A 25,628-nucleotide genomic window follows, 5' to 3' on the forward strand; every position below is an offset into this window, starting at 1 on the left:
GGGACGCAGTGTACTCAGTTAGCACAGCGCGACGAATCCGGCGACGCCAGATCCCCACCCCACACCCCCTCCACCTTCCAATGCGTTTCTTAAACAGCAACGCAACGGGACTTCACCCACAGCCTCGCCCAACCCCTTAGCTGTGAGGCACCGTGGCCTGTGTCGCGTAGGCGAGGTCCACATCCCCTCTGGGCTCTCAGTTTGCCGGCGTTGGGGGGGGGGGAGTTTGGCATCGCGTCGAGCACCGTTGAGCCGCAAAGTCGGAGGCTGTGGGATCTCAAGCGTCGGCTTGGTTCGTCGTCTGCGTTAAGGTGGTTCATTCTTGTTCAGATGTTTCATCCGTGTCGGGTGTTCACCATCGTTCGTTTCTTTAACCGTCTTCAGGTTTGTCCATCCGTGTCAGGTGTTCATCCATGTCAATTGTTCGTCCGCGTTTAGGTGGTTCATGCGTGTCCAGGTGTTCATCCGTATCAGGTGTTCATCCTCGTTCGAATGCTCAACAGTGTTCATGTGTATTCTTAGTTTTTTCGGTAAAGTCACGTTGAAGAGAAACAACAAAATAACAAAATATATATAAAACAATAAAAAATTCTCACGACGTTTCGACCATAACTCAAACGGTCATCATCAGGTGTGTTGAGTTATGGTCGAAACGTCGTGAGAATTTTTTTATTGTTTTATATATATTTTGTTATTTTGTTGTTTCTCTTCAACGTGACTTTACCGAAAAAAACTAAGAATATGAATTACTGCAGTCACGAAAGCTTTAAATCAAAAGTGTTCATGTGTTCATCAATGTCCGGTGGTTCATACGTTTGGACTCACAGAGAGACACATAGACTCACAGAGACCCATAAACTCACCACAGAGACCCACAGATTCGCAACAAGATCCATAGACTCACCACAGAGACGCATCGACTCACCACAGAGACCCATGACTCTCACATAGCCCCATACATTCACACAGAGACCCACCTACTTGCACAGAGACCCACAGAATCGCACAGAGATCCATAGAGTTTTACACGCATGCTTTCATGATCAATATCATGCTTAATAGAGGGTTTTTGGGGGGGGGTTAAAACCCGTCAACATCCCGACAGCCAACTAAGAAGGGTTGTCAAGTAAACAGAACATGCCAATTCGTCACGAGTACACACACCGGTGTGTTTTTAGAGCCAAGCCACAACATTTACAATCTGAGTACGACGTTTCGCCAGTAATTACAACTGGCTTCATCAGGCAACAGCCAGGTTTGTGGAGAAGTCCACCAGATTCGTTCCTTATATAGAGGCGTAGATGTGGTGGCCACGCTTCTGCACTCTTGCACAAAGTGGAGGTGGGGAGGGGGGGGTTAATGAGTCAACGTAAATTATGCAACGTAAATTATGCGAGCACTTTGATCTTGTCCTTCTCGTCTATTGTGTGTATTAAAAGAGCCGTACCAACGGTAATCCCTATTGAAGTATGGTGGCCTGTATAGGCATGCATTTAAACAACGTATTATTTAATGATTAGCTTCCACACAGCTAACCGAACGGTTAAAATTATTTTTATTTCCTTCAATTGCGATAATTTGTCTAATTATTTTGGCCAGTAGAAGCTAGTTTTGCACGGAATTTTAACGTTATCAAAATCAATTGAGTGTCCTTGTTGGTACGCATGTTCTGCTACTGCTGACAGTTGTTTTTGGGAGTATTTAATATTTATCTGATGTTCTTTTAGTGTCGTGCTGATCATTTGTCCTGTTTGCCCAACATAACATTGCAGTTAATCCTGTACGCACCTTCTGTTCATAGCTTCGCTAATACATCTTTTGTACCAGATCTTAATTTCTGCATTTTATGTACCATGCCAAACTTGACTCGGATGTTTTGTTTTTCTGGCTAGTTTATCAGTTATTCCCGCAATGTACGATATTTTGATCGTCATAATTACTTGGGCAGTTTCAATCCTCGTGTTATTTGATTTGGTTTTGACATTCAATGCCCTGTTGATTTGTGCATCATTGTAACCGTTCATTTGCAGTGCTTCTTTAACATGTTTAATTTCATTTCTCAGACTGTCACCATCTAACACTTTCTTAGCTCGATGAAAGAGCGTCTTGATAAGAGCAGATTTCTGTGCGGGGTGATGGTGTGACTGCATTCAGATAGGCGTCAGTATGCGTTTTCTTTCGGGAAACATTGTGTTATTTTACCATTTCGATCCCGTCCGAGCAGAATATCCATACATGGCAGAGTTCTGTCAGCTTCCACTTCCATGGTGAACTGGATGGATGGGTTTTGCGAGTTGAGATGATTTAAAAATTATTTAAGTGTATCTTTGCCATGTGGCCAGACCACCAATGTGTCATCCACATATCTAAACCAACCAGAGGGTTTTAGTGTGCTTGAAGCTATTGCTTTTGTTTCAAAATCTTCCATGTACAAATTTGCTATCACTGGAGACAATGGAGAGCCCATTGCTGCTCCTTCCTTTTGTTTATCGAAGTCACCTTGCCACAAGAAGTCGGTGTTCTTTAGACAGTGTTCAGCTAGTCTTGGGATATCTCTGGCTAAACCTTTGTTCGCTACCAGAGTGTCGAGTAACTTAAGTGACTCGTTGACCGGAACCCTCGAGAACAGAGAAGTCGCATCAATAGTTAAGAGAATATCATTAGGGTTAAGCTTAATATCTGTAATTATATTCAAGAGATGTTTAGAGTTTTTTTTATTAACTTAGAGATCCTATCGATATAGGGCTGTATTTGGTTCGTTACGTATTGTGCTCATTTCTATGTGGCAGAGCCTATTGTGCTAACTATGGGTCTTAATATGACATCAGGTTTGTGAATTTTTGGTAGCCCATAAAAGTCTTGGTGGTTTTGATGCCCTTGTTTTGATCAGGTATTGCTCTTCCTTGGGAATTGATGACTTGGCAATGATTGCCGTTGTTTTACGTTCCAAGGTGCTGGTTGGGTCTCGTTTAATTTAAGGTCGGTACCTTCATCGAGTAAATCTTTGATTTTATTATCGTAGTTCTCACGGGGCATCACTATAGTTGATCTGCCCTTGGCAGCAATAATTTGGATATCTTTATTTGCTCTCAATTATCTTAAGGCTTTTGCTTCACTGAAGTTAATATTTATTTTTGACAATTTGCTGTTCTCAATCATTTTGGCAACCTCATGCCTAGTCATCTCAGCTTGATTATGGGGGAGATGTCTAACTGCTAATTCCACTTGAGCAATTATCTCATCGACAGAGATTGTTCGTGGGCAACAGCAAGGTGAAGACCTTTAGACGGGACTGAAACCATATCGCTGGATAATTCAACATTAGTCATGTTCATATCAGCTGATTGCTGTGTCATTGTGTCAATTATATTCCATTGATCTGTAGACACTGTTACTAGTTTTTACGTGTAAGGACATTAGTGATTTAGAAATGTGACTCAGTTCACCTCTATGGTGCTGTATTCTCTCTTTTAGCAACAATTCACTAGCTTTATGTAGTATTTTATTATCTTTAAGTGACAATGTTATGAGTGACTTTAACTGCGTGTGGTATTACCTTTGAATCTCTGTATCTTTTGAGGAACATCAGTGAAGACAACAGCTTCATACACTTAATTTGGAGTTTCTCCAATTTTCTGGTTTGAAGAAAAGTATCCTCCCAATAGAGGTTAGTCAGTTTAACATACGTAGGCTTTCGCGACCAATATCATAATTGAAATAAATAAAAATAATTTAAACCATTCGGATAGCTACAGACTCAGTGCTATGTAGAAGCGAATCATCAAATAATACATCGTATAAATGCATGCCTATACAGGCCACCATACTTCAATAGGGATTACCGTTGGTACAGCTATTTGAATACACACAATGCACAGCAAGGACAACATTGGCTCATTAATCCCCCCCCCCCCCCAACTTGCTCAAGAGCGCAGAAGTGTGATCACCACATCTACGCCTCTATATAAGGAACGAATCAGGTGGACTTCTTCACAAATCTGGCTGTCGCCTGATGAAGCCAGTTGTAATTACTGGCGAAAAGTTGTACTCAGATTGTAAATGTTGTGGTTTGGCTCTCCAACACACCAGTGTGCTGTACTAGTGTAGTGAATCATTCCAGAGACACTATTAAGAGGCAACAACGTTTAATCTACACTTTACACCACACCGTAGCATTCGCCATACACAACCGAGTCAGGGCCGACAAAAACGCAAACCAATGCCCCGATGGCAGTTCAACACAACCCTGGTCAATTAGTATTTGAAGAGGCATTTTTTTCGAAAAGATGAGTCCCCAACAGACAAGGCACAGGCAGTGACTTTGAAACCAAAACTGGTCCAGTCAACTCAATATCACCAATCCGGATTGTCGCATATATTTAGCCAACAATACCCAAACTCCCGCCATTCACGGCGACACAAGAACTATCAACAGGTCCCAAACAAGATCAGGGTTGCGGATGCGCCGGTACCTATCAGTTCCCGGACTTCACTCTGCATCGTGCCTACAAAAGTGGACCATCCCGCCGCCACAGCCCGATGCGCCAGCGCTGTCCACTGCCCCCGATGCCACGGCCAACCAGCACCCTCAAAACCCCGCATCTCACGCGCCACGACATCATTATCCCCAGCGACTCGCGAACCAAGACATGGTCTGCGATGGAGATACCCGAGGTGACTGTTGGCCGGGTGTGTGTTGCGCCACGACTCGCCTTTTGAAGTCCGCCCAATCACTCCCAGTGGCCATGAACTCCCTCACGAAGGGCAGCCGCTTCCTCAGGGCGGGCACCTCGGAGCGTGACGTTGGCGGGCTGTCAAATTTGGCGGGAGCGTTTTCCCGCCCCCTAGCCGACAAAATGGCGGCCGCCCGCGGAGGGCTGCGGCTCCATCGCTTCCCGCGCTCGTGAATTGGCGGCGGCGTTGTCTTCACGTCTCTCCTGCCCTGGCGCTTCATCAGGCTCCTCCATTTACATTTTGGCCACGAGCGCTGCCACGGCAGACTGCAGGTCCGTGAGGCATGCGCTCCTGATCCGGTGTCCCCCTCTTGGCGGCCGCGGCAGCCGAGGTACAGTTTGCTTCACGCTGCTCAGCAGGGAGCGTCTCCACGAGGATTGTCTCCGGGCTCCCGGTCCCCGGGGCTGTCTGGGGAATCATCTCCCCGCCGTCTTCATCGTCCGACGTCTTCCTCCGCGTTGACATTGACATATCTGTAGTGGCGTATATTGAGTCACTATGGCGTCTAGCACCAGCTACTGAGGAAAGGGTGGAACTGTACGTTGTCGAGTCTCTCTCTCTCTGGTGACGGTCAGAGAGAGGCCAAGTGAGGACGTGACAGTCTGGGTGAACCTGAGAGGGCACGTGACCAGGTGAGGGTAGCGAGGGGGGGGCAAGGGGTGGAGAGAGGGACATGTGACGTGTGGCCCAGAACCTTCTAGAATAATCCAGAAGGGGGCGTGGCCAGGGGCGGAGCCGGGCTATGCTCAGGGGCATATAAGGGAGGTCCCGAGAGCCGATCCGGGCTGTCTTCAGGAATCAACCCGTGGTGCTCCGTCTCCTCACTCTTCAGTCATCACGTTTGGCATCGTGAGTCAGGGAGGTCTGAGTTAACCGTGGCAGTTACCACCTATATCGTTGTGTTCTGCAGTACCCCGTTGAGGTGTAGTAATAAACGTGTTTCCTCTACGTTCAAGTGTGTGCCTCCGTGGAAACCACTATATCTGGCGTCAGAAGTGAAAAACAAAAGCAAGGTGGTGGCCTTAGCGTGGGTAAAATGTTCACGAGACGAAGGCGACTCACCAGGGCACCTTCTGATGGGGGACGACGAAGGGGTGATTCCTCAGACAGCCCCGGAGATTGCAGCCCCAAGATATTTAGTGCAGGGGAGATCGGCCGGCGGAGCAGCGCGAGGAGCCCGACCTCTCGCCACCGCTATCGTCGGAGATAGCTGTGGCGATCGCGTGGCACCCGTCATGCCAACTTGTTTGCCGCCGCGGCAGCACTGGCTGCTGAGATGGAGCTGGGAGAGCCGGTGACAGAGGTCGGCGTGTTACTGGTGGTAGGAAACGCAGTGGACTGGAAGCCCAACCGGGATTAATTCACAGGAGGCAGGGGATTAATTGTTGTGTTTGTCTGTGGATGTCTGTCCACGTGTATCCGGACACCCGGATAAAATGGGAGGGGTGGGGCTGGGTGGAGAGGGGTGGGTGGGGAGGAGCTTGGTGGGGAGGGGAGGGTGGGGAGGGGCTGGGGAGGGTGGGGAGTGGCTTGGTGGGGAGGGTGGGGAGGAGCTGGGTGGGGAGGGTGGGGCTGGGTGGGGGGTGGGGAGGGTGGGGCTGGGTGGGGGGTGGGAGGGGTGGGGGGTTGGAGGGGTTGGGCTGGGTGGGGAGGGGCTGCTCACCCCGTGGTGCCCTTATAAAACTCAACGTTTAACCTACTCACGCCGGCTTGTGCCCGCCCTCACAGTCGGGCATATTTGCGGAACACACCACGTGGTGGTGCCGCCGTTGTTGACCCTGGCCATTGACCGAGCAACCCGACGTTCCTACGAGCTCCCTCCGCAGGAATGTGTTGGAGCCACGAAGAAACGACCCCACAGCTGCTGATTCCCGCGTGCGGCAAATGGCGGGAATAGCACGTGAGGGGGTTTGTGGCCAGCACCACGTACGGCCGCTGTTGTCTCCCCAGTTGAGATGTTTTTTTTTACCCACCACACCATTTAATAATTTGAGGTGGAGGCACCAGGACCGGTTCAGATGACCGTCATTAGTTTTGACCATGAGCATAAATTTAACCTGGGTTCGTAGTGCGACACATTAACCGCTGCACTACCACTCTCCCACACACTCAGCTTCATACGAAAACACACACAAGTGTGCAGTCAAGCACGCCCAGATTGCAACTGCAAGTGCGCGTTTTAAGTGAATGTAAAAAATATAATAAATGAATGCTTGCACATAAGTGCAAGTGTTCGTAAAGTGGGTGTTCGTAAGTTGAGGACTGTGCGCACCACAAGGGGCTTCCATTGGCAGTATGTAGCTTGGCAGGAGATCACTGATGAGCACCAATGTATACGAAACTCTGACTCGAACCCAGGTCTCCTGTGCTTACCAACGAAGTCCTCGGGATCAATAAACTGGGCAGACGACTCAGCCAACAGCTTTCTTTCCTCCTCACCTGCTTCCAACTCTCCCAGCATCCTACTTGCTGAGCTGCTGGTATGGAGAGGCCCAAACTGGAGCCGGTGCATGGAGTCCCCATGCTGGACTTCATAGCGAGGGACTGGAGCCTGGTGGAGTCGTTTAAAGCCAGGCCCGAAGACCTCCTCATAGCGACTTACCCCAAGGCGGGTGAGTATTAACAGAATCATCACCACAATCGCGATGACAATCATAATCATATAATCATCATGATCATCATCTACATCATCAAAATTACCACGATCATCATTATTATAATCACCATAACCACGATCTTAAAACGATACTCATAATCACCACCACCTTCATCATCATCACCACCACCAACACTGCCACCGCCACCACAATCACCACCATCGTAATCATCACCGAGCCATTCACAATCATCATCTTCATCATCATAAAAATAACCATCATCATTTAATAATCAACACCACTACAACCTTAATACGGTCCTCATTCCAATCGCCACCACCTTCATCATCATCATCAGCACCACCACCAACTTCATCACGACCACCACCATCATCATCATCACAAATACCACATTCTTAACACTTTCAAACAAAAAAATGTTTGTTCCTGGGTAGTAAGTGTTATTTCATAATTGTGTATGCCTCAAAAGTACAGAAAATAGCTATTATTCCGCACAAACTTTTCTTTAGTGACCAGGACAGTGATATTTTGCAAATTACATATTTTCAATGAGTAAACGGGCTAATGTGTCTTTTCGGTTCACATAAAGTCAGAAAAAGCAACAAATGCATCAAAATTAACATGTATTTATACTAAAGTAATGCAAAAATTACTACAAAAATTTAGACACCAAGGCGCACTACCACAGGCGGGACTGGTCACAGCAGGCCGAGTTCTCTGTGGGGAGGAACAATCTCGAAATACTACTCACTTCAATAACTGGTCACAAAAGCGAATTTGTGGGGAATAATATCCATTTTCTATACTTTTTAGGCATAAGCAATTACGAAATAACCCTTACTACCCAGGAACAAAAATTGTGTTACATAGTGTAATCATCATCAACACCACCACTTTCATCACCGCGACCACCTTCATCACGACCACTGCTACCACCATTATCACCACTACGACATTCACAATAATCCTAACCACGACCATCACCAACAACAACAACCGCCATTCGCCACTAAGTGGTGGTGACGTCACCACGACGCTTCTGCCAGGCTATGTGCACGTTGAGGCCACGTGAAGTGTCGAGCGCCCGCTGGCAGGAGGTCACGGGGCAGACCCAGCAGGTGCCTCGGTCGACTGACTGAGATGACCGGCTGATGCACCGCCTGTACCCTTTACTGTGCCAACTTGCTGTGCTTTAGCCACCTGGCACTCCGCTCGTTGTTGTGAGCGTCGCTCTTCCGCCCTCCGTTGTTGTTGGAGGGCGACTGCCTCCAACTGCCCAGTAGCGTCCTTCACGAGCCTCCTCCACAGAGGCCGATCTTGACACCGCTGGTACCAATCATCGGCAAGTCCACTCAGCTCCACATCTTCCTGTACCACATCACTCCATCTCTTCAGTAGCCCGTGCCGCGCCCGTTTAGCCCCCTCTATCCGGCTGAAAAAAGGTTGGTTAGGCTTTCGGTGGCTGGGCATGCGGGCTACATGACCCAGCCAACGCAGCCTTGCCTTCCAGAGGAGCTCACAGATGAGACTTTGTCCCAATCTTTCAAGGATTTGTGAGCGCTTCACACTATGCAGCTTAGTTAAACCCAGGATGGATCGTAGACAGGCCATGCTAAATGTTTATAACCAGCAAAGATGTCCCAATAGGGGGTCCACGTTTCATAAGCATAGAGAAAGGAGCACATGACCATGGCCTAGAAGACCAAAACCTTCATGTGGGTGCCAGACCAGGTAACTTCCACGCAGTTTTACGCAGCCGATGAAAAGATGTCGCTCGACTGATTCAGAGTGAGACCTCTGCATGTAAACTGGAGCTTGTCATAAGCTGGAATGGAAAAATCTCCACTCTCTCCACAAGTGCTCCATCAACAAACGGGAGCTGAAGCGGTCGAGTGTTTGATCACACAACATACCCGCGTAGGTGATCAGTTTCGGTGGGGCTGATAGTAAGATCCTACTTCTTAGTGGCATGCTCCAGTTCGAACAGCAACACCTTAACTCCTTAACTTAGTGAGCTGCAATCATCAGGTCATCGGCATATGGAACATGGTTGACTGATTGGGAGCTATTCATAGAATACCACGACTACCACATTCATCATCATAACCACCTCCATCATTATCATCACCAGCATCTTCTTCATCACCACCACTACCACCAACACAACCACCACCTTCATCACCAACACTCGTTCGATCACCAAAGCACTACTACCACATTCATCATCATCACCACCATGATCAAACATTCATCACGATCACTGCTAGTACCATCATCACTACTACATCATCATCACCACTGCTACCACATTCCTAATTATCATGGCCACCATCTTCATCACCACCACCATTGCCACTACAACTATCATCATGATCAACACCACAACTACCACATTCATAATCATCACCACCTTCATCTTGCCCCCCCCCCTCCGCCCACCCCCCTACCTCTCTTAGGCACCACGTGGACCCAGGAGATCGTGGATCTGATTCAGAGTGGAGTGGACGTGGAGTACTGCAAACGCAGCCCCGTGTACGAGAGGATCGTCTTCATGGAGTGGACAGGCTTGAATTTCATGACGCCTCGCAAGGGTGATGGCAGCAGTGAACTAAACTCAACTATTTATGTTTTACTTTAACCAGGAGTAAGTCCCCCATTGAGCTACGTAGCTCTATTTTAGATGTGACCTGGCCCATAGAGGCCTATATTCGTAGAGACCCATAGAGACCCATACTCATAGAAAACCGTACTCATAGACTCACAGAGGCTCAGAGACTCATCCGCAAAGACCCACTTTCATAAAGACAAAGACAAAGATCCCCCGTATAGCCTTAACAGACTGTAGGGGCAAGTGCTGTTAGCGAGCACCTATCAAGGCCGGAACGGTACACGAGGGGGTGGGTGGCCAGCACCACGCCCGACCGCCTTTGTCTCCCTAGTGGCAATGTTTACACACCGCACCAGGTACTCATTTGAGGCTGAGTCGACCTAGGGGAGGCCCGGGACCGGTTCAGATAATCGTCACTGGTGTTGGCCGTGAGCGGGAATCGAACCCGGGTCGCCAGGTTCATAGCGCAGCGCGCTAACCGCTACACTATCGCTCCACACAAGACTAAGAAATACTCAGATACCCACAGTTCCATACTGAGACCCATACCGCGAGGCCCATACTCATAGAGATCCACAGCGACCCACAGAAACCCATAATCAGAGACCCACAAAGACCCATAACCATAGAGACCCGTAATGAAACGAAATTATTTCCTTTTTTTTATTTTACCAGGTAAGGCCCCACTGAGCAATGCAGCTCTTTTTGAAAAGTGACTTCAAAATAAAGTAATAATACTACATCATCACCACGTGACAAATGATTGCAGCCAAGAGAAATTAGAATTACTGATTCATAATAATGGTGCTTTTAAGCTAGATCACGTAAATGTGTCAGTATTAATAATGCATGGTCTTGGGCGGCACGGTGGTTAGGAGATGTTAACTACCTCGCCTGGTGTACAGGAGCTGGTGGGTTCGATCCCGACCCTGACAATGCCCTGCTCTATATTTGGAGTTTTCATTATCCCATATAAACCAATTCGCTGAAACAGAGCTTTAGAACTCATCGGATTCCTCCAGAATGAATAAATATTCCGTGGCGAAGTACATCGGCAAGTTGGCTAGGAGATTTTACCTACCTCGCCTAGTATAGAGGTCGTAGGTTCGACTCCAAGCCAGACGCCTGCTTTATATTTTGAGTATTCGTCTCTTTCTCTCTCTCTCTCCCCTTGGTCGCGAGGATTTTTTTGCGGTTCCTCCAGTTTTTCCTTTCCACATTTAGAATTAAAATCACGCGTTTAGAGTTATTTGCCTGCAGCTATAAATTTCCACGTGATGATGATGATGATAATAATCCGCCATTTTGTTGAGCTATCATTTGTGATGACCAGGTCGCTTTTGAAAATAAAGTGCCACTATATCGCAGCTCAGTGGGGTGCCTTATACCTGGTAAAGTAAAAATAAAAGTTTAGTTTAAATATTCTGATTGTGATTGTGATGTTCCTGGTCGCGTGGCTCCAGGAGTGGAGGTGCTGAATGACTTGCCGTCTCCTCGCACGATTAAGACTCACCTGCCCTACCAGCTGGTGCCTTCCTCATTTTGGGACAACGATTGCAAGGTGGACCACCATCATCACCATCACCACCACGCTTAGTCTCTTGCCTGCTTTTCCAGGCTCACCTTCATTGGTGTCACTATTGTACTTTTTGTTAGCCAGCTCACCTCCGTGTATATTGTGTGGGTTCGAGTCTATCGAGAGAAATCGAGACCTTTCACTTGAGAGCGATACAATGGGGTTGGTCTGGATTTAATGTTTAGACAAGCCACCCTGACAGTTTTCACGTGGTAGCATATCTAGAGAACACCTCGGTGGTGCACTCACAACGTGTTTCAGGAGGACCCCTTAATCCTGACGCTCACACCTAAGCCTACGCATTCCCAAACTCAGAAACCCTTAAGGCACTTCAAGTCTTAGATGGCGTTTACCCACTTTGGGCTGCATTCACAAGCAACCTCGACTCCTGTTAGGGCTGTGGTGCGCATCGAGGGCCACCACAGGCCTGACACCCTCGTCAGAGGAGAGGAAGCCAGGCACCTGCTCCTCCTTCCCACCATAGGGTAGCGCTCGAGGCAGCCTTCCTGCGCTCATCTTCCCTCCCATTCTGATGAATGTCCTTGCCCGTCTCTGCTCCCCAACGAGCGTCCACTGAAATTCACGCAGGGAATGCTAATAGAGACTATGGTGCATTCTAATAAGACATTTATTTTTATATTCTTAGTTTTTTCGGTAAAGTCACGTTGAAGAGAAACAACAAAATAATTTTGTTGTTTCTCTTCAACGTGACTTTACCGAAAAAACTAAGAATATGAATTACTGCAGTCACGAAAGCTTTAAATCAAAATTTAAGACATTTATTCTCATATCAGCGCTCGAACCGCACAGTCCATAGTACTGCCGAGCTGCTACTGACTGCCTGAAGCTTGGCTGTCTCCTTGGACCGCTCCTCTCTCCACTGCTGGCTGGAGCCCGAGAGCAGAGATGCATGCGTCTGGGGTCATCCTGCATTGACTCTGCACCACTATTGTGTGGTAGGGGCTGGGCTGGTTGGGTCGCTCAATCGTGATTAACACCTGGATGGAATCTGGTCTTCCACCTGTTCCAAACACAATAGCCCATATTTCTGCATATCTTTTTACTTTTGATTAAAAGCTTTCGTGACTGCAGGGATTCATATTGTTTTATATTATTATTTTATTATTTTATTGTTTCCCTTCTACGTGACTTTACCAAAAGAACCAAGAATATCTTTCTACTTTTTAATTACTCCGTGAAAGTGGTTCCATCTCTCCTACCCTTTCTCCTAGAAAACGGATTTTCCACAACCCCCTTCCTCTAGACAAGTGGACCACACCATCCCCATTGTATTTCCATTATTTGTACCACGTGACAACCACCATCATCAATACCAACATCATCACCACCATCATCACCACCATCATCACCACCATCATTACCATTACCATCACCAATACCAATACCTGCCAAACGCCACTAAGTGACGGTGACGTCCCCACGGCGACTGTGCCAGACCTGGTGCACTTTGAGACCACGTGACTTGTCGAAGGCTCGCTGACCGGAGGTGATGGGACAGACCCAGTAGGTGCCATGGGTTTACTGACTGAGATGACTGGCAAATGCCTGTGCCCCGTAACGTGCCAACTTGCAGCGTTTAAGCGGCCTGGTGGTCATCGCTCCGCTGACCTCAGTTGTTGTTGGAGGGCGACTGCATCCAACTACCCAGGAGCATCCTTCACGAATCTGCTCCATAGAGACGGATCTTGACACTGCTGGTACCAGTCTTCTGCAAGTCTACTGAGCTCCACATCGTCTGGTACTGCTGCAGTCCATCTCTTCTCCAGCCCTTGTCATGCCCGTTTAGCCCCCTCTATGCATCCAAACAGAAGCGGCTTGGGTATGCGGTAACAGGCCATGTGAACTACATGACCGAGCCAACCCAGCCTTGCCTGCCAGAAGAGCTCACTGATGGGAATGTTTCCAGATCGTTCAAGGATTTGTAAGCCTGAATGGTTTTAACTGGCACAGATGTTCCATTAGACGGGTCCACGTTTCACATGCATAGAGAAGGGAGGGCATTATTGTGGCCGAGAAGACCTGAAGCTTCGTGTGGAATAACAGACCAGGTAGCTTCCACACAGCATTACACAGCCGATGAAAATATAAAGCTGCCCAACTGATTCAGAGGGAGACCTCTGCTGTCGAACCGGAGCTGGCTTTTAGCACACATTCCCAGATATGGGAAACTCTTAACTCTCTCCACAACTGCTCCATCACCAATGGGGAGATGAGGGGGTGGAGTGTTTGATGGCACAAAATACCCAGACAGGTGCTTAGTTTTGGTGGGGCTGATGGTAAGACCCCATCTTTTAGTGGCACATTCCAGGTTCAGCAGGAGAACCTCCAACTCCTCCTCTGAGTGAACAGCAATCACCAGATCATCAGCATACGTAACATCGTTCACCAATAGGGAGCCATCCCTGGACAGCACGCAGGCATCAAGCAACCTCCAATTCTAACTGTGCCAGATGGAAATTCCTCGAGTATAACCATGGAAATCTTCTCGAACTACGTGGTCAAAGATGATGTTAAATAATATGTGAGTCAGAGGACATCCTTATTGCACCCCAAGGTGAACAGGGAATAGCTCCGACTCATGGCCATGTAGCTTCACTCGTGCCTGCCCACCATTATAAAGACAGTTAATAAATTATGGGCAATCATTAACAGTCCAGAGGACTGTCCTGGTGATGGTATAATCGTCCTTGACTAGGTAAATAAAGCAGAGATGTAGGTCTTGTTGGAATTCCCTACACCTTTGCTGCAGCAGACAGACAGAGAATATGGCATCTGTGCAGGACCTCCCTGGTCTGAAACCACATTTGGGCTCCACAAGCCGCTCCTCAGCGTGCCTAGCAAGGTCATGTTGAATAATCCTTGCCAGGATATTTCCTGCCACACTTAGGGGGATGCCCCTGGAGTTGTTACATCTGTAGTGAGTTCAAATGAGTTGCAGCCGTATACTTGGAAGCAACACATTTAACACCAACACACGGGGTAACTGCCCCTTAACAGAATAACAACCTATGGTGGTGACCACCAGGCTAACTACACTAAGTACAACGTAACAAGCTACTATGGACCGGGACCACAGCTCTGGTCCAGGTCTACGTGTTGGAGACTCGTTGAACGGAGAACGTAGAACATAGACGAAGGTTTATTCAGGATGAACAACAACAACAACCCTGGTCCCTCTCTGGACGTGGCTTTTATTCTCTGTGGCGTGGCTGGCTCCACCCTTGGCAGCGACCACCTTCCAGGATCCTCGGGACGGAACTCGATCCCAACCACGTGACCCCCCTAGCCCCCACTTGGGGCCCCTTTGTGGACTTAACTGGTCACGTGTCCTCTCGGGTCAACCAAAGCACCATGGCCTTTAGTAACCCCTTTCCTACGGACGGCACTCCCACACCCTGTCCTGTAGGGGCTGGCACTGCACGCCAAGCATGGTGCCATCCAGCGCTATGAATCAGCGCTCACGGGGCCCCTCTGGTGCCGGTACTACACCCACACCATTGTGGTATCCGCGATGTCGTTACACCGCACCCTGTGCTTCTCTAGGGCCGGCGCTGCACAGTGACATCCCGCGATGTCATTACACATCTGTTCGGTCCCTCCTCCTTAAGAGGAGAACAACCAGGGCATCTTTCGGATCCTGCAGAAGCCATCCTGTGGTCCAGACAGTTGTGATGACGTCATGTAGGGAAGTCTGCATAGAGATGCCAACCTCCCTCAGCATTTTGCTTGGGACGTGGTCTCTGCCCACTGCTTTTCCTGATCTCAGACTTCGGATCACCCCTCTTAGTTCCTCCACAAATGGCACGTCAGCCTACCAGACAGAAGAGGTGGCTAGTTCTGACAATATTTAAGGCACTGCAGTCATGTCAGAGTCTTCCCCACCTTGCCCCATGATGTTATCTGGTTTGAGGGAATTCCCTTCCCCCAACACCTCACAAAATGCTCTACAAACCTGCAGACCTGTTCCTAAGGGTCGGAGATTGGATTACTGTCCTTTCCCTTACGGATGGTAAATGGTGAGGCACTGCAAGTTACTTTTTTATATAATTAAATAGTGATTTGTGATTGCGGGCTATTGAGGCAGATTTCATCTCCTCAGCAACTCGCGCACAGCCCTCATCTCTGCAGTTTCTCACGACTCTCCGAACCTCCGAGCGAAGGCTGCCGTAAGCCTTCATATTCTCCAATGTTGGATGTTGTAAACGACAGGAGTGGGCCTGTCGTTTTCTCTCAACCAGCCGGATCACCTCCTCCTTCAGCCAGGGAATCTGAGGAAGTCTGGGCTGCATACCAAATGCAGCCATTGCAGCTGCTTGAGCCACAGTCCTGAACCTCAACCATTCCCCCTCAGCAACAGAAGGAGGGGGGACAATGCCAACCATCATAATAAACGTTTTTGGGTTAGATCGCGTTATTTATAAATGTGTCGTAACCCTCCACCACCCGACACGGCCAATCAGCAAAAAATGTGTCACGTTGACAAAAGACAAATAGTTCAATACTTTAGCCCACCGGTGTGTTGAAGAGTGAATCCACAAAATTTACAGTTTGAGTACGACGTTTCGCAGGTATTTACATCCAGCATCATCGGGCAATTTGCCAGAATCGTAAAGCCCTCACTTGCTCCCGGTCTTAAATAGAGCAGCAGGGTGACGTCATAACGCGATCTAACCCAAAACCTTTATTATGAATAATATTGGTCGCGAAAGCCTACGTGTTAAAATGCCAACTTCCTCTGCAAGCAATCTGAAAGTCCTGCTTGGAACTATCCTCAGATAAGCTGCGTCCAGGCCATTGTGGTTATAAATGGGGTCTTTGATGGACACCCACCACCGGAGTGGAAGAATGGCAGATGCATCTTACAGATGACAAGTCGATGGTCGGTGGGCAGATCAGCTCCAAGGTAGGTCCTGGTGTCAAGGACATGGGCTGGCATCTGCTTGTCTCTAATTGTATAGTCCAGCAGATGTTCTTGCTCGGACCCAGCGTGCATCTGTGATATTGTGTGGATGCGCCGATGCCGGAACAGCGTGTTGGTAATTACAAGCCCATGGGCTGCACAAAAGTCGAGCAGCCTCCTATCATTATTATTGAGCTGATCTGGCCCATGCCTTCCGATCATTCCAACCCAGGTGTCTGCGTCATGACCCCCTGGGACATTAAAGTCAGCTAACAGGATGCCTCTCCAGGTATTTCTATTGTTTTTACGTGAGCATTGAAGTCGCCCTGTAAGATTATGGAGTCGGTTGGTGGCACTCTATCGACCACTGCACCAACCGTCTCCAAGAAGGGCGAATACTCTGAACTGCTGTTTGGTGTATGAGCACAGACAACAGTCAGGGTTTTTTTTTGTTAGACCCCAAGTCCCATTGAGGCCACCGTCTCATCCACTGAGACAAACTCCAACTGAATAGAACCCAGCCAGGGGCTTGTGAGTATCCCCATACCCTCCCGGGGCCTCTCAATAGGGTTTACTCCGGATAAATGGTTACGTGGGACATCCAGCCACCGTGCACTTGCTGGCGAGCACCACCCCCAGGCCTGGTTCCAGGGGGTTGTCCATGTATACCTTGTCCAGCGAGGTACTCAAGATTTGTATATTTCTGACCGATTCAAAAGGGGTTTTTTTTCAGACAGCTATTTATCTGCAACCTCCCCCCTGACATGTTCGCCAAGTGAGACACAACCAGGAGTACAAGACTCCAGGCGAAGTAGCTATGAGGGTCATTGGAACACGCAAACGCCACCACCACGATGAGGTTACGATTCTTCGGTGGGGGGGGGGGGGGACCTTGGCTGATAAAACATTTTTTGGAGTTTTAGTCTAGTATCTACCAGTGCCACTCTCCCCAACCCCTACATCTGCTAACTTCTCCCCAGGCCATCTACGTGGCACGTAATGCTAAGGACAACGCCCTATCCTCCTTCCACTTCGGACGAATGAACCAGCACCATCCGGAGCCCGGCACCTGGGAGGAATACCTGCATCGTTTCATGATCGGCAATGGTGAAGGCACCTGGGTTACTGCAACCACAGTCCCTGCTGGTCCCCCACGACTGTACCGGTAGTGAGGAACCGAATAAATGTCACGTGGCCTGCAACTTAATTGCACCATGAACACGCACACCTACACATGTAGGTAAAAAAGATTCCAAATTTAGCCTTAACAGACTGTTGGGGCAAGTGCTGTTAGCGAGCAGCACCTATAAAGGTCGGCGCAGCACACGAATGGGTGGGTGGCCAGGACCACGCGCAACCACCATTGTTTCACTAGTAGCAATGTTTACACACCACACCAGTTACTCATTTGAGGCTGAGTCGACCTAGGAGAGGCCCAAGACTGGTGCAGATAACACTGTGTAACATTTATTTATTTAATGTTCCTGGGTAGTAAGTGTTATTTCCTAATTGCTTATGCCTCAAAAGTACAGAAAATGGCTATTATTCCCCAAAAAACTTTGCTTTCGTGACCAGGACATTGATATTTTGAAATGTATCGATTTTCCAGACAATTTCAGATAGATTCAGTGCTGAGTAAACTTGGAGTATCTTTCTTGATTTGAAGCTTTCGTGACTGCAATAATCCATACTTTTTGGTTCTTTCGGTAAAGTCACGTAGGTGGAAAATAAAATAAATCACGACGTTTCGGGCACAACACAAGCGTCCGTCATCAGGTGGGAAAGCATGGTCTGCTGCTGAGGCAAACTGTTTTAAAAGGTTTGAAATGGGTGTAGCCCTAGGGTCATAAAGAAGTGGCTGGGTCTAGTGATGTTAATGTGAGAAATGAGCATGTAACTGTAAGATAGGAGAGCAGCCTCCTTGACCAGGGCACGGAAGTGGCTATGTTAATGTGAGAGATTAGCGTGATGTTAATGTAAAATCGAAGAGTGATGCAATCCAAAGGCATGAATGCAACCCAAAGGGTGAAATCCAAAGGGCATGTGAGTATGAGAGTGCAATCCAAAAGACATGCGAGCATGTCCTTTGGACTGAAAGCCGAAACCATGGGGGTTCTATGGGAGGGCGAAACATTAACCTCAAAAACCGTTATGTCACACTGTTAACCCAGGGACTACTGAACAAGTCAAATACTTTAGAGACCTGACCAGCCAGCTGACCTCGAGGGATGTAATTTAATTCACCCTGACGTGACTTTTTAACGTGCCAACGCGGTCGCTCCACCTCCTCCTACCCGCAGTGTGCTGGGGCTCGTGGTATGATCACGTGACTGGGTGGTGGAACGTGAGGGAGCGGCACCGGATTCTCTACCTCTTCTTCGAGGACATGAAGGAAGTAAGGTCGCAGAGCAGTCTAGCACATAAGTAGCACGGCTCTCTGGCTTCAAAATGACTTTTAAAAAATATTAATCCATTAGTTTTATTTGGGTTAGATCAGGTAGATATAAATGTGTCATTAAACCCGCCACCACCCGACACAATTAGTAAGGTTTGGCACGTAAACAAAACGTGCCAACTAGTTACTAGCTCAGCACGCCGGTGTGTTGGAGAGTAAACCCATAACATTTACAATATTAAATTTTGATTTAAAGCTTTCGTGACTGCAGTAATCATATTCTTATCTCTTTCGGTAAAGTCACGTTGAAGGGAAACAATAAAATAACAAAAATATATAAAACAATAAAAATTCTCACGACGTTTCGACCATAACACAAATGGTCATCATCAACGTGACTTTACCGAAAGAGCTAAGAATATTTACAATATTCATGTTTGGGGGACATGGCCTGAGTCAGAACCAAGTCAAAGTGGTCATCTTAGCCAATGCCACCATATCTCATTGTTTTTATTATTATTATCTAACATAAACATTCAGAGGTCTGGGGGGGAGGGAATTGTTGCCTGGGCTGAACTTGGTTGACGCCACAAGCATGAGTTGATGCATGTGTACGGGACTGTACAGACAAAGTGCTAGAAGGCATGGGTTGAGATAAATAGGAACAGATAGCCAGAAGACACTCGACTCCCTATTCAATAAAGATCACACCTGTGATAGGAGAGTGGGGGGAGGGGGGGGGCACTGTCCAATAGGGGCGGGGCCAAGCGAGTATATGAGGGGAAGTGAGGCGCGCAGTTGAAGCGCTCGCTCCAGGACTAATTGACGACAAAGGTGGACGACATCGGAGCCGACTGGTCGTGAACAACTTTGGTGGAAACCATCGGGACTGAAGAGAGCCGTAGTAATTACGGGTGTGGCAGTGGTTACACTAAGAACTGTAAATAAGTTATGATAGAAATAAAGATTATACTTCTACAAAATTAACTTTTCCAAAAAGAAGCTTCTTTGCACTGTTGGCAGCATTAGGATTCAGTCTACGGTGTCCCGTAAGAAGACCCGGAGAGGAGCTTCATTGGAGGAAGAGGCATCGTCCCTAAGCATCCCAGGTCCCACTAGACCCAGAACCCAGCGGGAGCAGGACCCCGCTGGCTGCTACATTCCCAAAGGAGGTGGAGGCCCCGCCACAGACCGGGGAACCAGAATCGCTGAGACAGGAGAGCTGGAAACAGATAGCTAAGAGACTGGACCGCCTTACCTATGCAATTGATCAGTTGCTTACGGTGATCATCGAGGAGAGAAACGGTGATTCAGCCGATGATGCTGCGCGGCCTGAGCAGCCGCCGATCCTCGATGTTACCGAGCCGGAGCAGCAGCTAATTCCCATAGAGCGCCGAGTCAACATTGTCGTCCTGGAGATTTAGCCACCGCTTCCCCTTGCCATGTGATGAGCTAAAGCTCCAGGGATGCAGCTGTCGCCTTCCCTTGCAGCACAGCGGACTGAGACAACAGACCTGGAGCTGCCGCACCCCACCTCCCCGCCCCCCTTTGCAGCGCAACAGATGGGAGTCGATCAACCTGTCCGGCCGCTGTCACGAGTTGCATCGCGAACCTCTACCACCTCGCCCACGCTGGAGCGACGTCCAGCGGTGATCCTAGCCAAAGATGAGTCACACGAGCTACCACCACGGACCTCCACTGAAACAACCCGAGATCTGGCAGAGCGCCTATGAAGGATGGGATCCTTGAAATAATTTACGGTTACCGGAGGAGACTGGGCAGCATTTGTTAAAAGATTCAAGGTCACCGTCAAAGTCAGCGGATGGAGCGAGGAGGCCCTTCAAGCACTGCCCATGGTGCTCGATGATGGAGCGATGATGGCCTTCTTCATGATTATAGAGAGTCAGCGTGCCATGCTATGACAGGCCGATGGCATAACGTTACACCTTGTTGGCGTTCACAAATGTGGCATTCCCGTGGATGGACAAGTCAGCCTGGCATGCGCTGGTGGTGGAGCGAATGCAAGGCCTCATCCAAGGGAGTGGCCTTGTGCAACCGATTGTTGCCAGAGAGCGACCAGACTTCGATGTGGTTCGTCAAGTGTCTCCGAGAACACGAAGAAGCAAGAGCGCTATTTCAGGTGGCGACACAGGGGACAGAAACGACGGAGAGCGGAGGAGCCAGAGGACCAAGCGAACCGACAGGAGAAGCGACAACAGCGGCCCCTACCAAGTCTAGTGGTGGGTAATGATCTTCAGGCGACCTTGGAGGAGATGGCAGTGGCCATCCGGGAAATGAACAGCCAAAGGCGTGACCAACAGCAGCAGCCATGGCAGACCGACAAAGGGACCCGGGATCACGCGACGATCAACTGCTACCACTGCAGGAGGCCGGGCCACATCGCAAGAGGATGCTGATAGTGAAGTCGACTCGGAACAGCAAAGCCATCTCCGAGCAACATCGTGGGACTTCACAAGAAAGAATCAGGAACGACCCCAATGAAGATCAGCAGGATGGGGGAGGCCGACGGAGTCATCCAAGAAAGCACCGGGGTGGAGCGTCGCTTGTATGGACGTTTCATTCAACCACACACACACATTGATGGATTGCAATGGACATGAGAGTCGCTTTACCGAAAGACCCAAAGAATAACGAGAGTACCTTTGGTTGGGCATTGCCTTGTGTTGAAATGTCTCTTCTTCACAGAGTTGTTAATGTAAAGGTAAGCTTATTGGACCATACCTTCGGTACGCAGTGGTTATTGTTGATCATAATACCTTCCCCCCCCCCCCCCTTGCTTCAAGGACAAATGTTCTGCTATGACCTCGAAGTTAAATATTCAACATTCCATGTTCCCAGGGAAAATTCCTTCGTGAGATCCCATCATCCACTTGTGTCCAGTCCCCCTATCGTCAAAATTGTCGTTGTAGTGTGAATGGGTATGTTTCTCATTGGGCAGGGGTGATGTAAGGGACTGTACAAAGAAAGTACTACAAGGCCCGCGTTGAGATAACTAGAGACAAATGGCCAGAATGCACAGTAGTAATTATTCAATAAAGAACACGTGTAGTATGGTAGAGCGGGGGGAGGCGACTGTCCGATAGGGGGGGGGAGGGGGGGGGCGAGCGGGTAAAGAAGGGGGAGTGAGGCTCACAGTCAAAGCGCTTGCTCGGGGACTAATCGATGACCGAGGTGGACGACATCGGGGCCGACTGTTTGTGAACAACTTGGTGGAAACTATCGGCGCTGACTGGTCATGAAACAACTTGGTGGAAACCATCGGGACTGAAGAGAGTCGTAGTAATCACGGGTGTGGTGGTTGTTACACTCTACAAATACGGTGCGATAGAAATGAAGTTTCTACTTCAACAAAATGGACGTCTCCAAGGACCTTCTTTACACCTGTATTTATGTAGACTTAAAACTTTCGTGACTGCAGGAATTCATATTCTTGGTTCTTTCGGTAAAGTCACGTAGGTAGAAAACAAAAATAAAAATTAAAAGCAAAAACCCCACGACGTTTCGATCGCAACGCAAGCGATCTTCCTTTTTTTCTCTCCACCTCAAGAAGACCGCTTGTGTTGCGATCGAAACGTCGTGGGGTTTTTGCTTTTAATTTTACTCTTTGTTTTCTATCAACGTGACTTTACCGAAAAAACCAAGAATACCTGTAAATATTAATTATCTATTGTGAGTATTAATTCATTATGCACCGTGGAAGCCGTAGGGCAGTGGTTAGCGCGCTGTGCTCCAAACACAATCCAACTTCGATTCCTGCTCACGGCCAACACAGGTGAAGATTGTCTGAACCGGTCCTGGTCCTCCCCTAGGTCGACTCAACCTCAAAATGTGTACCTGGCACAGTGTGCAGTAAATGTCGCCACTCGGGGAGACAAATCTGTCCAGGCGTGGTGCTGGTCACACACCCCCACGTGAGTCGTACTGACTTTCATAGGTGCTACTCGCTAACAGTCAATTGCCCCAACATTATCTTTAGACTATACGGGGGGAGGATCTTTGTCTTTGTATTTTTTTTGTGAGCAGGCCTGGACCAGGGATAGGGCAGCAGTCCATAGGGTAAATGCCACTCTAATGTGTAAGTTTCATTGCTTATTTATGCTCTCAGTTGGCTATTAAGTCCCCTGTAGTATTCGGAAACCCCCACTCATTAGTTATTTTCGACCCATTCCAATGGTAACAATAATGATCGCCATGGACAATTTGGGGCCGTCTGTGTGTCTTTATAAAATGCCTGGGGACCCGATTTATTTAGTCCCACAGCCTCGTTACTGATTGTGAACATAATTCTCCCCACCCCCCTCTTCTCCCACTGTGTGTGCTGAGGACCCCATGCGTGAGGTGTCCCGCATCGCTCGCTTCCTTCAGCGGCCGCTGTCCGAGCAGCAGCTGCGTGAGGTGGTGAAGCTCACCTCCTTCCCCGTGATGCGCGACAACCCCATGACGAATTACAGCACCGTGCCCACGGACTTCATGGACCACTCCGTGTCGCCCTTCATGCGCAAGGGTAAAGATCCCAACGTTTTTGGAGGCTCAGTCGGGAGACACGGTGATAACAATGAAGGTGGTGGAATCAGTGATGGGGATGATACCAGAGGTGTGGAGCAGGAGGCTCGTGAAGGACGCTGCTACTGGGCAGTTGGAGGCAGTCGCCCTCCAGCAACAACGGAGGGCGGAGGAGCGACGCTCACAGCAACGAGCGAAACACCGGGCAGCTAAAACACAGAAAGTTGGCACAGTAGGTTGCACATGTGGTGCATCTGCCAGTCATCTCAATCAATCAACCGATGGCACATGAGTCTGTCCCATGACCTCCTGCCAGCGGGCATTCAACATTTTACGCGGCCTTAAAGTGCACATAGCCTTGCACAATCACTGGTGACTCCACTTAGTGGCGAATGGCGGTTTTTGATGGTGACGACATTGAGACAACCCCATGACGAATGACAGCACCGTGCCTCGGCGACACGAGTTAAGTTCCGGCTCACGGCCAACATCGGTGATGATTATTTGAACTGGCCCTGGGCCTCCCCTAGGTCGACTTAAATGAGTACCTAGTGCGGTGCGTAAACGTCGGCACTCGGGAGACAAAGGCGGTCGGGCGTGGTGCTGGCCACCCATGCCATTGTGTGTCTTCATAGGTGCCTAACAGCACTTTCCTCACAGTTTGTTAAGGCTATACGGGGCATCTGTGTCTTTGTTTTGTCTTTGCAGGGGAGGTGGGTGACTGGAGGAATCACTTCTCTGCTGCTCAGCTAGAGGCCTTTGAGCAGCACTACAAAGAGAAAATGGCCACCACTGACCTGCGCCTGAGAGACAGCCTGCCCTGAAGGGCAGTGTTCCTCCCGCTGCTCCTGCCTGTATCCATTGAGTGATCTGGGTTAAAGTAATGATATAATAAAACCAATTTCATGTAATAAATATAGAGTAATTCATGCTGATTGCATCCCACAACGCTGTACAATAATTATGTCCACAATCGCATTTAGGGCTGAATCGTATTTTAAACAATTATTAGGCGAAGGAAAACCTCCAGGTAATAGGGTTGTCACTCTCTGAGTTACAAAACAATCGAGACATATCATGGGGAAAAAGAAGGCAATCTCACAATTCCAGAAGAGGCGAGAAATTCACGTAAATGCCTTCTTTTGAACTGCGCAATATTAGTAATATGCAATTGACTCGAAAGTACAGTTGATTATCGATTATCCGGCGCGCGATTATCCGGCGCGCGATTATCCAGTTTCAAACATTATTTGGCGGTCGCGGAACAATACGGCGAAACCGGTAAAAAACTGCTCCAAAGGCTGTACCAGTCAGGCGATCGTCAAACACAAGCATGTTTCATCTTCTTTGGTTCTTTCGGTAAAGTCACGTAGAATGAGAATAAAATAATAAATTGATAAAATAAAATAACATAACACAGCGCTGTCCTACCAGACAGTCTCGTCCCTTCACCTGATGAAGGCCGCTTGTGTTGTGGCTGAAACGTCGTGAGAATATTATTGTGTTATGTTATTTTATTTTATCAATTTATTATTTTATTCTCATTCTACGTGACTTTACCGAAAGAACCAAAGAAGATGAATCATTGCAGTCACGAAAGCTTTAAATCGAAACACAAGCATGTTGTTGAAACAAGAGCAGAGTACTACATACATCTCCCCATGCAGTCTTCGAGATTGGAGTGGTAAGGTACAGTAAATACAGTACATTTTACATGCAAAATAACTAAAAACAGTATGTTACGCAAGAATGTGCATAAATTAGCGATTTTAAATAATGATGTGATTATACAGCGTTGGGAAAATCCGGCGCCACCTTCCACCAAAAAGCTGCTGAATTATTGGTGATCTGCCGTATGTGACTTTGAACTTCCCCGGGGAAGAGTTACGGATTTCCTTGGGCAGATACCTCAGCTAGAAGACGATCCTGGCAAAGTCAGGACAGGTGGCAACTCTAGTTTTTACATGGACAATCTGAATTTGATCCAATTGGATTATACGTTTACATTTTTATATCGATTTAATTTTCTTTGATTTGGTTTGTACCTGGTTTAATCTGTGATTAGTCTGAGTTTGCTTTTTTTAATCCACTCTTGATTCATCTGGGTATGATCTGGACTTTGTACATTTGTATCTGCCATGGTTGTATCTGATACATCAGATTGAAATAAATGTGACTTTACTCAACTCAATAGTGCAGGGTTCACAGTCGGACCACATTCACTTTGGTTGGCACGATACACCAATAGCACG

At 48.2% G+C, this 25,628-nt stretch overlaps 1 protein-coding gene across 1 annotated transcript; it reads left to right on the forward strand.

Moving 5' to 3' along the window:
* On the forward strand, positions 1–25,562 carry LOC116956528 (sulfotransferase 1 family member D1-like). The gene is made up of 8 exons (XM_032978210.2): positions 1–311; positions 7,193–7,346; positions 9,809–9,943; positions 11,424–11,521; positions 17,438–17,564; positions 18,758–18,852; positions 23,197–23,377; positions 24,085–25,562. Exons 2-8 carry the CDS (start codon positions 7,217–7,219, stop codon positions 24,198–24,200), a joined length of 882 nt encoding a protein of 293 aa, XP_032834101.1. The 5' UTR covers positions 1–311; positions 7,193–7,216; the 3' UTR covers positions 24,201–25,562.
* The last annotated feature ends 66 nt before the right edge of the window (positions 25,563–25,628 follow it).

This window comes from Petromyzon marinus, chromosome 66, assembly GCF_048934315.1.
Source record: "Petromyzon marinus isolate PM22_M1 ecotype Great Lakes invasive population chromosome 66, UKy_Petmar_22M1.pri1.0, whole genome shotgun sequence".
Taxonomy (NCBI): Eukaryota; Metazoa; Chordata; class Hyperoartia; order Petromyzontiformes; family Petromyzontidae; genus Petromyzon; species Petromyzon marinus.